Source organism: Phocoena phocoena, chromosome 19, assembly GCF_963924675.1.
Source record: "Phocoena phocoena chromosome 19, mPhoPho1.1, whole genome shotgun sequence".
In the NCBI taxonomy this organism is placed as follows: domain Eukaryota; kingdom Metazoa; phylum Chordata; class Mammalia; order Artiodactyla; family Phocoenidae; genus Phocoena; species Phocoena phocoena.
In genome coordinates this window covers 28,886,972-28,900,795 of record NC_089237.1, presented here as the reverse complement: position 1 = coordinate 28,900,795, position 13,824 = coordinate 28,886,972, and the positions used below count along the sequence as shown (strand labels likewise).

General features: G+C 38.0%; 1 protein-coding gene across 1 annotated transcript; it reads right to left on the bottom strand.

The window, feature by feature from the left end:
- Positions 1-1,022: 1,022 nt before the first annotated feature.
- Positions 1,023-12,153, bottom strand: RNFT1 (ring finger protein, transmembrane 1). The gene is made up of 9 exons (XM_065897591.1): positions 11,960-12,153; positions 10,870-11,327; positions 10,598-10,674; positions 9,359-9,459; positions 6,974-7,127; positions 6,201-6,359; positions 5,469-5,534; positions 2,783-2,884; positions 1,023-1,903 (listed from the first exon to the last, which is right to left on the bottom strand). Exons 2-9 carry the CDS (start codon positions 11,270-11,272, stop codon positions 1,769-1,771), a joined length of 1,197 nt encoding a protein of 398 aa, XP_065753663.1. The 5' UTR covers positions 11,273-11,327; positions 11,960-12,153; the 3' UTR covers positions 1,023-1,768.
- Positions 12,154-13,824: the final 1,671 nt, after the last annotated feature.

The following is a 13,824-nucleotide window of genomic DNA, read 5'->3' as shown; positions in this document are numbered from 1 at the left end:
AGGGTAAGTAAGTGTGGTAAGTAGGTATTGTATTAGGGCTGAAGTAACCTATGTGTTTAAGGTGTTATTCTTATGTTTTTATCAAGAAGTCAGCATATCCTTCACACCCAAATTCTAATCTCAAATTGTCTTTCTCACTTATCCCCTGCTGCATACCTAAATAACAACTATTAGCTTCACCACAAAGTTAGGAAGGTGATTTAAGGCCAAGTAAGCTTGTTTTTTAGTATTTGCAGTGGTTCTCAAAGTACGTAACATAGTTAAGTATTTCATCCTGAATAAACACGAACAGTTGCACTTATAATCTAGCAATATTTACCTGGGGAGAAAAGTTACAGGCTCATGTTCTTTTGTCAATTTGGGTGGCCATAAGGCATGAAAAGTGGTTTAACCTGTATCTGGTTGGTCACTATCCTTATTAATCCAGGTTGTTTTAATCTTTGTTTTATCAGCACTGCAAATTTGTTTTCTACCTCTACCTTGTAGCTTCTACTTCCCACCACTATCTTTTTCTTGTGTGCAAACTGATAGATGGTAAAAGAGAAAATGGGCAGAGGCCTTGCATCTAAATATATATAATAACCAGTCCTTTGGATTTCTGGTATAGATCCATCCCCGCTTAGCGGTTTCATAGTGAGAGAGAAAGTGCCTCATTCTCTTTCCACCACCCTGCACAAACACCTGTAGACAAACAAACCACACTCTCCAAAGCTTGTGTTGGCCTGAGTGCAAGCTTTAATCTCCCAAGTAATGGTGATTCAAGCATGAGATTCCAGAACTCTTCTGGAGAAGACTAGTTATACGGGAAAATCCTTTTTTTTTTTCTTTTTTTTTTTTTGGCCACGCACTATGTGGGAGCCTAGTTCCCCAACCAGAGCTCAAACCCACGTCCCCTGCATTGGAAGTGCGGAGTCTTAACCACTGGACCACCAGGGAAGTCCCGAGGAATTCTTTTCTAAGTGTTTGAGTTGGTCTTGTTTGTCACTCTATTCAAATCATCAGTGAAGCCAGCTGTTTGTAATCCATGTGAATTATTTTAATAATCCAAGAAAGTCCATGGCACTTTCCAAAAAGCAAGATCATGAACATTAAAGCTGATGGCAGGATTGTATGTATGAAGTCCACAAAGAAAAGGAATTTAAACCATCTGTTCTCAATGACTGCTAATCACACTACAGAGAATAATACAATATTAAAATATTTCATCCTCAGTAAATTAATCTTCCTTAGAAAAATCTGATTGTACAGGTAAAATATAGCATTTAGAGCATTCATTTAGAAATACAAATTTTAGAATTTTTAGAATGGGAATTATAAAAGTCAATGTTAAAGAAGATTCTACTTTCAGGTAATGTGTATCTTAAAATATTATGAAAAATATTCTTTATTCCGAAAACAGTGTCAGGAAAGAATACCTGAATTCCTCTAAAACCACTAGTTCTAGTTATCCAATTGTCATTTTGGTAACATTAACAAGAAAACACATTTACAATTTAACACTGCAATTATCTGTCAAATAATTAGGATAGAATAAATGTTGCATATGCATTATGTTGAACATTACTTATATATATTTTAAAATATAGGGTTCTTTCATTTAATCTTTTGAGAAGCTGGACTACACATTTGCCTTATTGTAATATTCTAAAACCATTTGGAAACATTTTCCTTAACTTCCAGCCCTGAAAATCCATTCTAATGTCTTTAGCAATAGTCACTGTAACCAAATAAAATTAGTGTTTTGTGGCCTTACTATTAAGTGTAGAACTTAATATATTTGAAGGTGTGATGAAGTGGCTCCGTCTTGCCATTTGTTTATATGGTCTGAAATCACAATTCTGCACAGCGGACATGTTTTCTCTCTGTTAAACCATAAGGTAATGCACTCTTCACAAAATATATGCTGTAAGGGAATTAAGAACTAGATTTTATGGTTGATAACATTTCAATTTTAAATTCATCACATTGCAGAGAATCATACTCTAGAGCTGAAAGGGAATTTGGAGAACACTAATCCCTTTATTTTACAAGTGAGAAAACAAAGTATAACATTCAAGAACACAGCGGTGTTCGTGGTAGAGGCACAAGTATTATTCTGACTTGTACTATCCGTTTAACCACTTTTAATAAAATACAAGCTATCCTCAGGTGATAACATTAAGATCAAGTATAATGACTAACAGCTTAATAAAGTCTTTGAGGGTTACTGAAATAAAGTATAGGAAAGGGCCTTATACAGTCCAGTAACAAATGCTGGTATTATTCTAGAAGACTGGTATTCAATTATTAAAAACAGTCTGTTTCCCAGTCACTTTGGTATCCAGGATGCCATTTGAATTTTTTTTTTCCCCTTTATACACTCCTCTACATAAAAATTATTAGAACTGGGCTTCCCTGGTGGCGCAGTGGTTGAGAGTCCGCCTGCCAATGCAGGGGACATGGGTTCGTGCCCCAGTCTGGGAAGATCCCACATGCCGCGGAGCGGCTAGGCCCATGAGCCATGGCCGCTGAGCCTGCGCGTCCGGAGCCTGTGCTCCGCAACGGGAGAGGCCATAACAGTGAGAGGCCCGCGTACCGTAAAAAGAAAAAACAAAATCATTAGAACTAAGGGGCAAGATTTAGCTAACCTACCAAACCCCTAATCACAAATAAGAAATTAGTAGTGTGTGCCCTGAACGCTACTTTCTGCTGAATAGTGTATATTTCCCTATAAGTAACATAAATGTGACGTTTGCAGATCACAGAGAAGTGCTGTATTGAGGTTGCTTAAAAATACAGTTACCTGACAGGTGAGAAGAATTGGCTTTTGAAATTCAGCTTGACATATTGAACAAATATCATCCACATCTGAACACTGTCTCTTGCTGGCAGCCACTCCGTGACTCTATAAAGATAAGAAGTTATGTTCCTACAAATTTCTTTCTTTTCTGTTCCTTAAATACATAGATGGTACTGTATTTCTCAAATCTCCAAGGAACTAGGCATTTGAAAACTCTCCCAAAGGATATAAACATTTCAGAGCTGAACTATGTATGCAGCATGATGCCTGGATGGATCACATCAAGGTTAACTTGCTATGTAATACATAATAGGATACTGGAAGATTGTTAGATTCATTGGATTCCCAAATAATGACAGTGCTTCAAATTCAAATGGCTTAAGAGACTAAGCGATCTGAAATATAATACAGCATTATGCAATCTATATTCATGTACTGTGTGACCCAGTACTGCCAAATTGAGCCCACTTATTACCTATGACACTTTTCAAAAAAGTCAATCCAGAGCCTGGCTGGCTGAATGTAACTCATGTAGAGACTACTTTAAAAATAGGTTTCTGTGCTCCACACTGGTGATTGATTCAGTAGGTCCAGACATACCAGGATGTAACCCAGGAATCTAATTCCTGAAAGCTCTCCACATGAGTTCAATGTGAAGGAGGTTTGGGGACCACTGAACAGTATCCTGCCACTAAATCTAAAACTAATTTTAATTACCATCCTTACTTATCACAAAAGTTGGAGCATTTAGTACTACGAAAGAATGGTAAAATTTTACAGAAGAACTGTAATTGCAAAATGTCACTTGGGTAGAGTTATACTGTCAAACTGAATAATAACAAATCTTTGAATTTCCTTTTCTTCTTAAGTCCTAAAAAAAAGTTTCTGATCTCTTTAAGATCTTAATAACTTCCTTACCAAATTCAGTAGAATTTAGTCATTAACTAGATGTGACAAAATGTTACAAATGAGATCAGCTTTCTGTAGAAATGATGTGGAAAAGGTAGCTGAGGAAAAGAAAGAACACCCAAGTTTCGGTCATGGTAATGAGAGCAAAAGCATGACTTGACTCAGCAACCTGAAGCTGTGACCTAAACTTCTTGTTATCGAGGGTTAACAAAATCACACTAAGACTCAACGGATGAAAACATTGAAAATGAAGATTTTTTGAGATTGGTCATGTTAAAGATTCCAGAAACAAACTGAGATACTGATGGACGATCTTGGTGCCAGTTTCCCTTCAATGAATGTCATTTAGCAGAATACACTGCAGATATGTATGCTGACAAGCTTTTAAAATAGCACTCTTGTCTGGCACTTTGCAGACTCCCTTCAGGTGAAGACATCCTGATGATGATTGCCATTTTCAGGGCAACATTAAGGAACATGAGAATCCCAGGAATAAAACGGAGTGATCTGCGATAGTCTCTTTATGCTTCACAGAGAAAGAATATCAAAAGTATTTCAGCTGAAGCCTTACTAGATTAATTGCTACAGCAAAGTGGCCGATACATAATCAACTGAATAAACTCAAAAGCTGGTGTCTCAATTTTATTGTATCTTATCTAAAGAAAGAAGTCTGAATAGGATGCAGCAAAACTTAATACAGGGCTTCCCTGGTGGTGCAGTGGTTGAGAGTCCGCCTGCCGATGCAGGGGACACGGGTTTGTGCTCTGGTCTGGGAAGATCCGCGGCTGGGCCCGTGAGCCATGGCCACTGGGCCTGCGCGTCCGGGGCCTGTGCTCCGCAACGGGAGAGGCCACAGCAGTGAGAGGCCCATGTACCGCAAAAAAAAAAACCTTAATACATTACTGTCTTTAGGAAAGGGTGCCCTGGCCAGTTAGTTTACTCCACTTTGTTGGTATAATCCTGTTTTTTTTTAAACATATATTATTAGACTGGCATTCTTGTACATCAGATTCCCGAGTCCTGACCACATAATTGTTAAGTACCTAATGGACTGCAAAACTGAGAATCAAACTCTGAAACCTGGTGATCACACTTACATACTGAGAACTTCTGAGGCTACTAAATAGCAAATGAGCTATTTATCATTTGGGCTATGATACCCTTTTTCTGCAGTTTGTTACATCAGTAGAATAACATAATAAAGTTACAGTTGACACTGGAGTCTCAATTTATTGTTAAAATTGTTTTGTTATTGTTAAATTTACTGTTATTGTCATGAACTTATTTGTGCATACAGAACTGCGTATTGGGGAAATTTTTCCAGTAAGAAAGAAAATTTCAAGGGACATGATTTTTGGTAATGAGCTTTCTTCATATACACAATAAATTATAGTATAAGCACTTTCACAGAAGTTGAATAGGAGTTAATGAAAATACACAAAGTTACTATTTGTGGCTTAAATAAAGGAAGAGAAACAAAAGTTCATAAGACTTTTAAGGGAATGTTTATAAACCCTTAAGAATGTCAAGTGATTTGAAAGGGCAAGAGGCAAACTCAAATATATAAGTACTTCATCAACTATCAGGTGGTTGTCAATGTGCAAGTTAAACTTACCACAGAAACAAAACCTCTATCATCACATCCCCAAGTGCCGAAGTACAAGAAGTCTTTCTAAAAAGCCACGTAATGATGAAATCTTCATTTGTAAAACTGCTGAACTAAAACATTTTTATAATGTAGAAAGATAAAAAGTGTTTTTTCTGATTAAAAAATACTTACTGGTCGTGTAAAAAATATTCGCAAAACCTGTCTGAAAGTTCTCAGATGTCCAAAAAAGTCCAGAAGCTGAAAGAGAAAATAATTCATTTATTCAAAGAGCCGTACCTGCTAAACTCAGAGATCAAAGCTAATATCAAATACTGATATTAATTTTATGCTCATTGCATATCACAACTAATCATTTCATTCTAAATATATTTAAAGTCCAATTATGGAATATTTTACTCAATTTATCAATTTCAGCCAACTCTTAACCAAAATGAAGTACATCTGAATGCCCAGAGTTACAATTTGGTCAAGATAAGTATAAACAACTAAATCAAAGGCAAGGCAATTTTATCTGGTTTACATGTCCTTAACCTATTTAACGTTTCATAAAGTGATTAAGCTGAGGGGAACAGGCATAGAGGGAACAGGACAAGATACTCCACTAGTTTGAGAATTATGTGTATGAGAGATGCTACTGTAGGGGATGGATATGTTCTCTTCTACTTGTTCCCCTCCACCTTAGATAATCCATGCTTAGAGGTCCACTCCCCCAATAAAATCTGAGAACCACTGGATTAAGGTACCTATTTCCATTTCTAAGTAGATATAGAATCTGCCATTACTTCAAACTAGTGATATGAAGATAAACTATAAAATATATAAAGAGAAAAGCAGTCATATGTAAAATATGTAAACAGTATTATATGAATCATTATAAATGATAAGATTTATTATGTTACCTACTTTTAGTATGAGGTAGAGTAAAGCCAGCAATATCCCAAGACTCCATCCAGTTACATTACCGAACTCCCCATAGCTTATAAGGTAACGAAACCAAACTGGTACGGGGACAAAAGTTCGGTAATACTGACATAATTCTTCTAAAACCATATACCAATAACCCTAAAAAGGAAGAAAAAAGAAAACAAATAGAGCCACCCAAGGTACTTACATGCACAATGCAAATACTTCATATTGGCCTGAGAACATCATGGGTATATGGCACAATAACACAACTATAAAATTAATCTTCATAATGATAATGGTTATGACTGACAACCTCAACTTGGTTCTTTAGATATTACAGTCACTGAGTGGTCTGTTTTCAAAGAATTTCTAAAGAGTGACTGAAAATGTTTTATGTATAATAAAACATTTTGCTGATTATAAAAATTTAAAGTTTTCATTAAATATGAAAAAACACTGAATAACTGCCTAAGTCAGTTATCAATTAACAATGCCCTGGAGGAAAACAGAAGTGTAAATATATATTTTCCCATATATGATGTGGGGACTCATTTTTAGATTATTCCAAAGCAAATATAATTGATTTTATTGGAACAGATTAATATTTAGGTTCAAGTCTTTGACCAAACAGCTGCCAGACTGAGATAATATAATTAAAATTAGGTTATTGAGCAAACTGAAAAATTATAGAAGTAATCATTTAAGCAAAGACTAAATAGCATTAATATGGTCTGCTAACAGCTTTCCAGTAAAACATATTACTTTCTTACCTTGGATTTAAAAGGCATGATGAAAGAAGGCACCAATAAAATAAGGCATTTTAAGCCCATGAAGAGGAATTTCAGAATGAAGTCTGTAATTCCAACGATCCAAAGTACGTCCCAGAAGCTCGAATAGTCCAAAGTAGGATTAAAAAAAATTAAGCTACCAAGAGAAAAACATCAAAACTTACCAGAGCAACATAAAAAGATACGTGTCGATGGGGGTTCTAAATTTACTACCAAATATTTAATTTGATGTGTAAAAATAAGAGTTTGGCAAGATGCTAGAGTTCATGTAAATAGAATGGAAGATCATTTTGCTTATTTTAAAAAAACCTTTTAGGGACTTCCCTGGTGGCGCAATGGTTAAGAATCTGCCTGCCAACGCAGGGGACATGGGTTCAAGCCTTGGTCTGGGAAGGTCCCACATGCCGCAGAGCAGTTAAGCCTGTGCACCACAACTACTGAGCCTGCGCTCTAGAGCCCGCAAGCCACAACTACTGAGCCCGTGTGCCACAACTATGGAAGCCCACACGCCTAAAGCCCATGCTCTGCAACAAGAGAAGCCACTGCCATGAGAAGCCTGCACACTGCAAGGGAAGAGCAGGCCCCACTCACCACAACTAGAGAAAGCTCACACACAGCAATGAAGACCCAATGCAGCCAAAAATAAATTTATTTAAAAAACTTCTTAAATGTTTGAATTTCAAATCTTCCCCCCATAAAGAACGAGTCTTCCTAACTTGCCATGATTGATATCTTTCTAGCCTATAATCTAAAAAACTCACAAATACTCCGTAGCTGCCAATCTGTCTTCAACCAACTCCAGTCAGGAATCTAACCCCTCCTTTCCACTGAACTGTTTTTGTCAAGATCGCCAACTCCCTCCCTCTTGCTAAATTCGAAGGTCACCTTTTCCCCCTCTTCTCTCCTTGAAATACTTTCTTCCTAGACTTCTGACACCACTCTCTTCTAGTTGTTCTCATATGTGACTGATGGTTCCTTTTTTTAAAAAATTTATTTATTCATTTATTATTTTTGGCTGCATTGGGTCTTCGTTGCTGTGCGCGGGCTTTCTCTAGTTGCGGTGAGTGGGGGCTACTCTTCGTTGCGGTGCGTGGGCTTCTCATTGTGGTGGCTTCTCTTGTTGTGGAGCACGGGCTCTCAGCGCAAGGGCTTCAGTAGTTGTGGCACACGGGCTCAGCAGTTGTGGCTCGTGGGCTCTAGAGCACAGTCTCAGTAGTTGTGGTGCACAGGCTTAGTTGCTCTGCGGCATGTGGGATCTTCCTGGACGAGGGCTCGAACCCATGTCCCTTGCATTGGCAGGCGGATTCTTAACCACTGCGCCACCAGGGAAGCCCCTGATGGTTCCTTCTTAAGTCTCCTTTGCTGCTCCTCCTCTGGCTAATTGTGGGCATGTCCAGTCCTGGGCCCTCTCCTCTGTCTATACTTTCTTTCCCTGATTAGTCTTGTCAAGTTCCTTGGTTTTAAAATATCAACCATATGCTGATAACACCAAAATTTACAGCCCTAACCTCTACTCTGAGCTCATGACAAATATCTATAATCACTTTAACAGTTCTACATGGCCTCTCAAACTTAACATGTTCAAAACAAAATTACTGATTTTCCCTCAAAACCAGTTCCTTCCCCAGTCTTTCCCAGCCCAGTAAATGGCACCACCATCCAGCCAGTTGCTTAGACTAAAAAAACCCAGTATCACCCTTGATTCTTCCCCCTTACCTACTCACCGAATCCAATCCGAGTAGTACTGGCTACACCTACAAACTATATCCCAGATTTGTCCACATCTCTCCAACTCCACTGAAACCAGGACTTCTAATTATCTGATTAAAGCTGAAAATTCAGGACACTTCCATCTGACATGGAAACTTATCAACTACTGTCCTTTAGCAAGTCTTCTTCTAGAGACAAAGATCAAGTGTTCTTATCACACATACACACAAGAAGGTAACTAAGGGAAGTGATGGATATATTAATTAGCTTGATGTGGTAAATCATTTCACAATGTATATGTATATCAAAACACGTTGTATATTTTAAATATATACAATTTTTATTTATCAAAAATGAAAAACGAAAAAAGATCACCAACAACAACCTAATGGTATTTAGTAACTACTGATTATATAAGTAAAAATTTAAATATCAAAAATTATTTATTGAGCACTTGCTGTGAGGCAAGGCACTGGGTATAAAAACGTGAGTAAGTCACTTTAAGCTCTCAATCTTGGAAACAGACAGATAGGTAAAAATTGAACTCTAAAAAAAAAAAAAATTGAACTCTAAGTATGTGCAAGTAAGATATATGCAAAGTGCTACGGAATATACGATTACATAAAAATGTGATTGTGCACTTGGACCTCTAATTACCTGTAATAAAGTGACTGAGAATGAAAGGTGTAATATAAAAGAACAGAAGATCCTGCTAAGAATACCAGTAACCAAGCACACTGAATCTTTGAGCACCTTTCCTGAAAAATAAACAATTTTATAATTTGTTACTTTGAATTATGCCAGAATTTTAAATATCATTAAACTATTTTAATGACTAATTTATTAACTTAGAACATTTTAATAGATTAATTTATCTTAATAAAATACAGAATATTTGTTAAATTGTACATCATCACATTCTATTTTATATACCTTTAGTGAAAAAAACAAAACACATACTTAAACAGATTTTTAAAATACAAGTTTCCTCATTGTGTAACATTACCTATGTTTCAAAGCCAAATCTTCTACAGACTGACATAAAGGACCTACGTAAATAAAAACTTTACTTCTGCAGCTTCCTATTTTTGCCTTCCCAACAAAACAGACTTTTAAAAACTGCATTTATGTTACCAGGGTTTATAAATATAATTTTAAAAATTCTCAATTCAATAAGAATTTAATAAAATGTTTTTAATCTCAGTTTTATAATTGTTTTAATTACTGGTTTAATTAAAAATTTTACTAGTTTTAAACCCTGAATTAAACTTTTATAGTTTGATAGGTTCTAACTAGGAATTTTCAGGTCAAAATGTATGACCCTTTACACAGATATAACCCTTGAAAGTTGCTTGAAATTTTATAAACTAATCCTGTTTTCCCAATAATTTACATGAATAGGAATCTTTTATAATTTCTTATGGAAAAACTTCTTGGGTTTAGTTTTCTTTAAATAAGAGAAACCTAAATAAATAGTTCAATACCCATTTATTCAGTGTACGTTTTATTTGACTATTTTAAATCTTATAGTACAACAGCTGAAGTTTTTAATGATGATTATATTACTTAGTATGGTCAAACTAACTTAAAACATGATAGCACTTGACAAATCAGATCAAATAGTGTGTTCTAAACCTTTTAATCCTTCTGTCTAGTTTTTCTTTATCAGGAACCCAATATACAAAGAAAATAAGGTGAATCAATTCAGTATTAGGACAGATCATTTATTCCAGGTCATTTAGATAACAACATTTAATATATCATGGATGGTACATTATATCTATTTAAATTTATCAAATAAACTATCTTATCTTTATTCCTATTTCTCTCAAAAATGAGTATATAATTCTACAGGGAGAAACATTTAATAATTTTTTAGTTGCTGGTTATACTTACTCTTAGAAAAACCTGATTTACAATGCTTTTGTTTGCATATATAAAAGTTGTAAGCAGCCCAACTCCAAGAGAAATTCCTGTTAGAAAATAAGGTCCAGTTAATTGAAAGGAAAAAAAAAGAGCTAACATGACATGAATTTAAAGGAAGCATATACAATTTTAAAAACAGAAAATAAGAAACTGAAATACATAGGTTAAAGTAGATTACCAATAAAGAAAGAAAATTAGCTGCATATAGTAATGAAACAGCTCAGTGTTTTATTATACCCTACCTGTTATATGCTGCATAACAAGTTTGACACCCAGAATCAAAATATATGGAACACCTTTTTGCAACCACTTGAAGAGATATCGGAATTCTGAGAAGGAGCTACTACCATGATCTCCAGACTCCATCTCGGTATCATCAGGTTGCCTTGCTTCATTGTGGGAGTGACTCCGTAAGCGACTGTGTACACATCCATGGGTACAGCCGTGGACACCTGACCTTACATTTCTGGAGCTTGGATTTTCAGCACATTCTTTAGGCATGGAGTTTATCTGAATATGAACATCTCCAGAATAAAGACAGGAAGCTTCTCCTGTCAATCTTGTTTGGACACACTGGGAGGCTGAGGCATCCTCACTGCCTGCAGCTCCTGAAGGGCTGTGCAGTTGGCTACAGTTGGCTTGCATGACCCCTGAATACTTTTTCTGTGATCCAGATTTCTTTGCTTCAGGGCTCTGTCTCCTAAAAATCAAAGCGCAGAAAATATTCTAAGTGAACAGTTAAGTACAGGCAATATATTGCTCACTAGGAATAATTTATTCACTAAAGGAGAGTCTGATAGTCACAGTACATGAATTATTTCCAGGTTATCTATTGCTTATTACTAGACTCCTCCATCTTCTCCCTTTATGCGAAGGCTCTGCTGCCCTAGGCAAACTATCCTTTAGGGAACATCTGCTACCAAAAGAGTTTAGCTTCAGATGCCTCCAGTTCTCTAATGACAGAAGGAACCGGCAAAACAGTCAAAATATGGGTGCTCAGCAGATGTTAATAATATGAGTACTAGTACTCAATCATACTAGAACACTTGAGTACATTTACTTTGTTCAACTGGAACAGTTTCATCTCTGATGTAGATTCTACATCTAATGAGTATTTTTTTTAATGTGTGGAAAGGTTAGGAAGAAAAAAGCATCAAATCTTAACTCCTCATTAAGTATCATCATGGAGAACTAATAAACATTTCATTTAGGTGACCTACAAATTTTGTTTTATGCTGAAACAGCTTTCCCAAAGCTAATAAAAAAGTTTCCAATAATTAATACCAAGAGTATTACCTTTTCCTGTCCCCCCCAAGGATGTTACCTAAATACCTTTAAAATAGGAAGACTTGGGGAGTCACCATGTAATTGCTAAGTGACTCTTTATTCTGAATAAGGATAATTACGTAGTCTGCACATTAAAAATGCCACCTTTGAGGGGAGGGGCGTCGGGAAAGAGAACACTGGCACGGAAAGATCCCTAAATGACGAGTGTGGGTAGCCGTCGTGGATCCAGCTGACGAAACGCAGAGCCTTTCTGCCGTTTCTGTAGGAGGAAGCTGGGGTTAACGTCAGGGCATGTTCCGTGTCATTCTCTTTCATTCCTAGGTTTGGAATTTTTTTTCTTTTTTCTTTTTTTTTTTTTTTCAGTTACTGTTGGGCGGTTTGGTTTTTAGTGCCATTCACTAGAGGCTTTCACTGATGCTCCAACGCCACGACTGCTATTTATTTCCTCCAACCTCTGAAGACCGACGCTGGATGGGAGAATTTCAGCGTCTTTTTCCACAAATAAAAACAGATCCCTCCCGCTTTCCTCCAAGTACGAGCAAGAAAGGGGAGAAAAAGGGAAGAAAAGTAAACGCAACGGGCTCTTCCGGAATCTCCAGGACAGATTTTTCCACCCACGTTCGACCTTCGAGTACCTCAGTTATTCTCCCCAGAGCCCATTTCGCCGCGGCCCCTCGCCTCCTTCGCCCGCTTCCCCCAGGCCTGACCTCTCATGACGAAGAGCGCACCGAGTCCCGGGCAGCGACTGCAGAAACAGCGGGAGATGCCGCCTCGAGGCCTTCAGTCAAGGCCATCACCTTCAGAACCACCGCCAACAACTCCCGCCCAGCTCGGCGGCAGCGGCGGCGGCGCGCGCGCTCCCGGACGTCCTCACGCGCGCGCGCCCCGGCCCCGCGCGACGCGCCGAGGGACTGGCAGCGACGACGGGGCGGGGCAGAGGCCGTCTTAGGGTGTTGGCTGTGAAGAGGCGGCTGTGGCCGAGAAGCGACGTAGGCGTCTGCGTTAAACAATAAGCGAATGTGCGTAGGTTTGTGTAACTCGCCCCAAGCCGGTTAAAGGTCTGGAAGTTTTGAGGTTAAAAATGTTTTAGCCTTCGGAACCTCCCCTCGAGGGAGGAGCGTGCTGTTGGGTGCTCACCTGGTCCTGCTCCCAGCGCGCCTGGCTTCTGGAAGCTTTGGTCCCGCTTGGCTCGCGTCTCCCGGGACCTGAGTTGGAGGAGCCACGTTGGCGAGGGGTCGGAGCGCCTCTGAGAGAGCTGGGCGGGGCGGGAGTGTTCTGGTGTCGGCTAGCTCAGCTGACCCAGTTGTGGCTGGACGGTGAAGTTTGAACTGAACTGGGTTTCCGTTACAATCCTAACTTTGCACTGTGAGAACAAGGCCCTGCTGAAACCTGAGGAGATAGAATCGGAGAGAAGTGGGGGGCGGTTTGGGTGGTGGGAGGGGTGGAAGTAGAAGTTAGAGTTTAAAAAACTTGTCTTGTATGGGGTATAGGGGACTCTGTACTATCTTCGCTATAATTGTTAACCGAAAACTGTTCTAAAATAAAAGATTTATTAAGAAAAAGTTTAAACGAAAGAAACAAAGAACCTTGCCTCTTGGTCTCTAGCCAAAATATATTCTAAATGATACTTAATTGTATTCCATGAGTCTGCCCCATTCCCACAACCACCAATAGCCTTTCTATTTTGAACCTCAAGTTTTTTACCTTTAATTTCTAGAAATTGACGTGAAGTAAGTAACTCTTGGTGGTTAGGTCTTGCAATTAAAAATCCGTGCCACGCTTGAGGTGTGCAATCTTCCCTCACTAGAGAGGGTAAATTTTCATACATATACACACATGTCATGAGTTGAATATCTAGTGGGAAAAGTGATACTTTGTCTTTTTACTGGTCACTGATTTAAAACCATTCA

Excerpts from the sequence above, each read along its gene's own strand:
- RNFT1 (XM_065897591.1), bottom strand. The coding sequence starts at position 11,272 with ATGCAAGCCAACTGTAGCCAACTGCACAGCCCTTCAGGAGCTGCAGGC. Across the intron at positions 10,675-10,869 it reads TGTTATGCAGCATATAACAG|GAATTTCTCTTGGAGTTGGG; the intron begins GTAGGGTATAAT and ends ATTTTCTAACAG. Across the intron at positions 6,360-6,973 it reads TCATGCCTTTTAAATCCAAG|GGTTATTGGTATATGGTTTT; the intron begins GTAAGAAAGTAA and ends CTTCCTTTTTAG.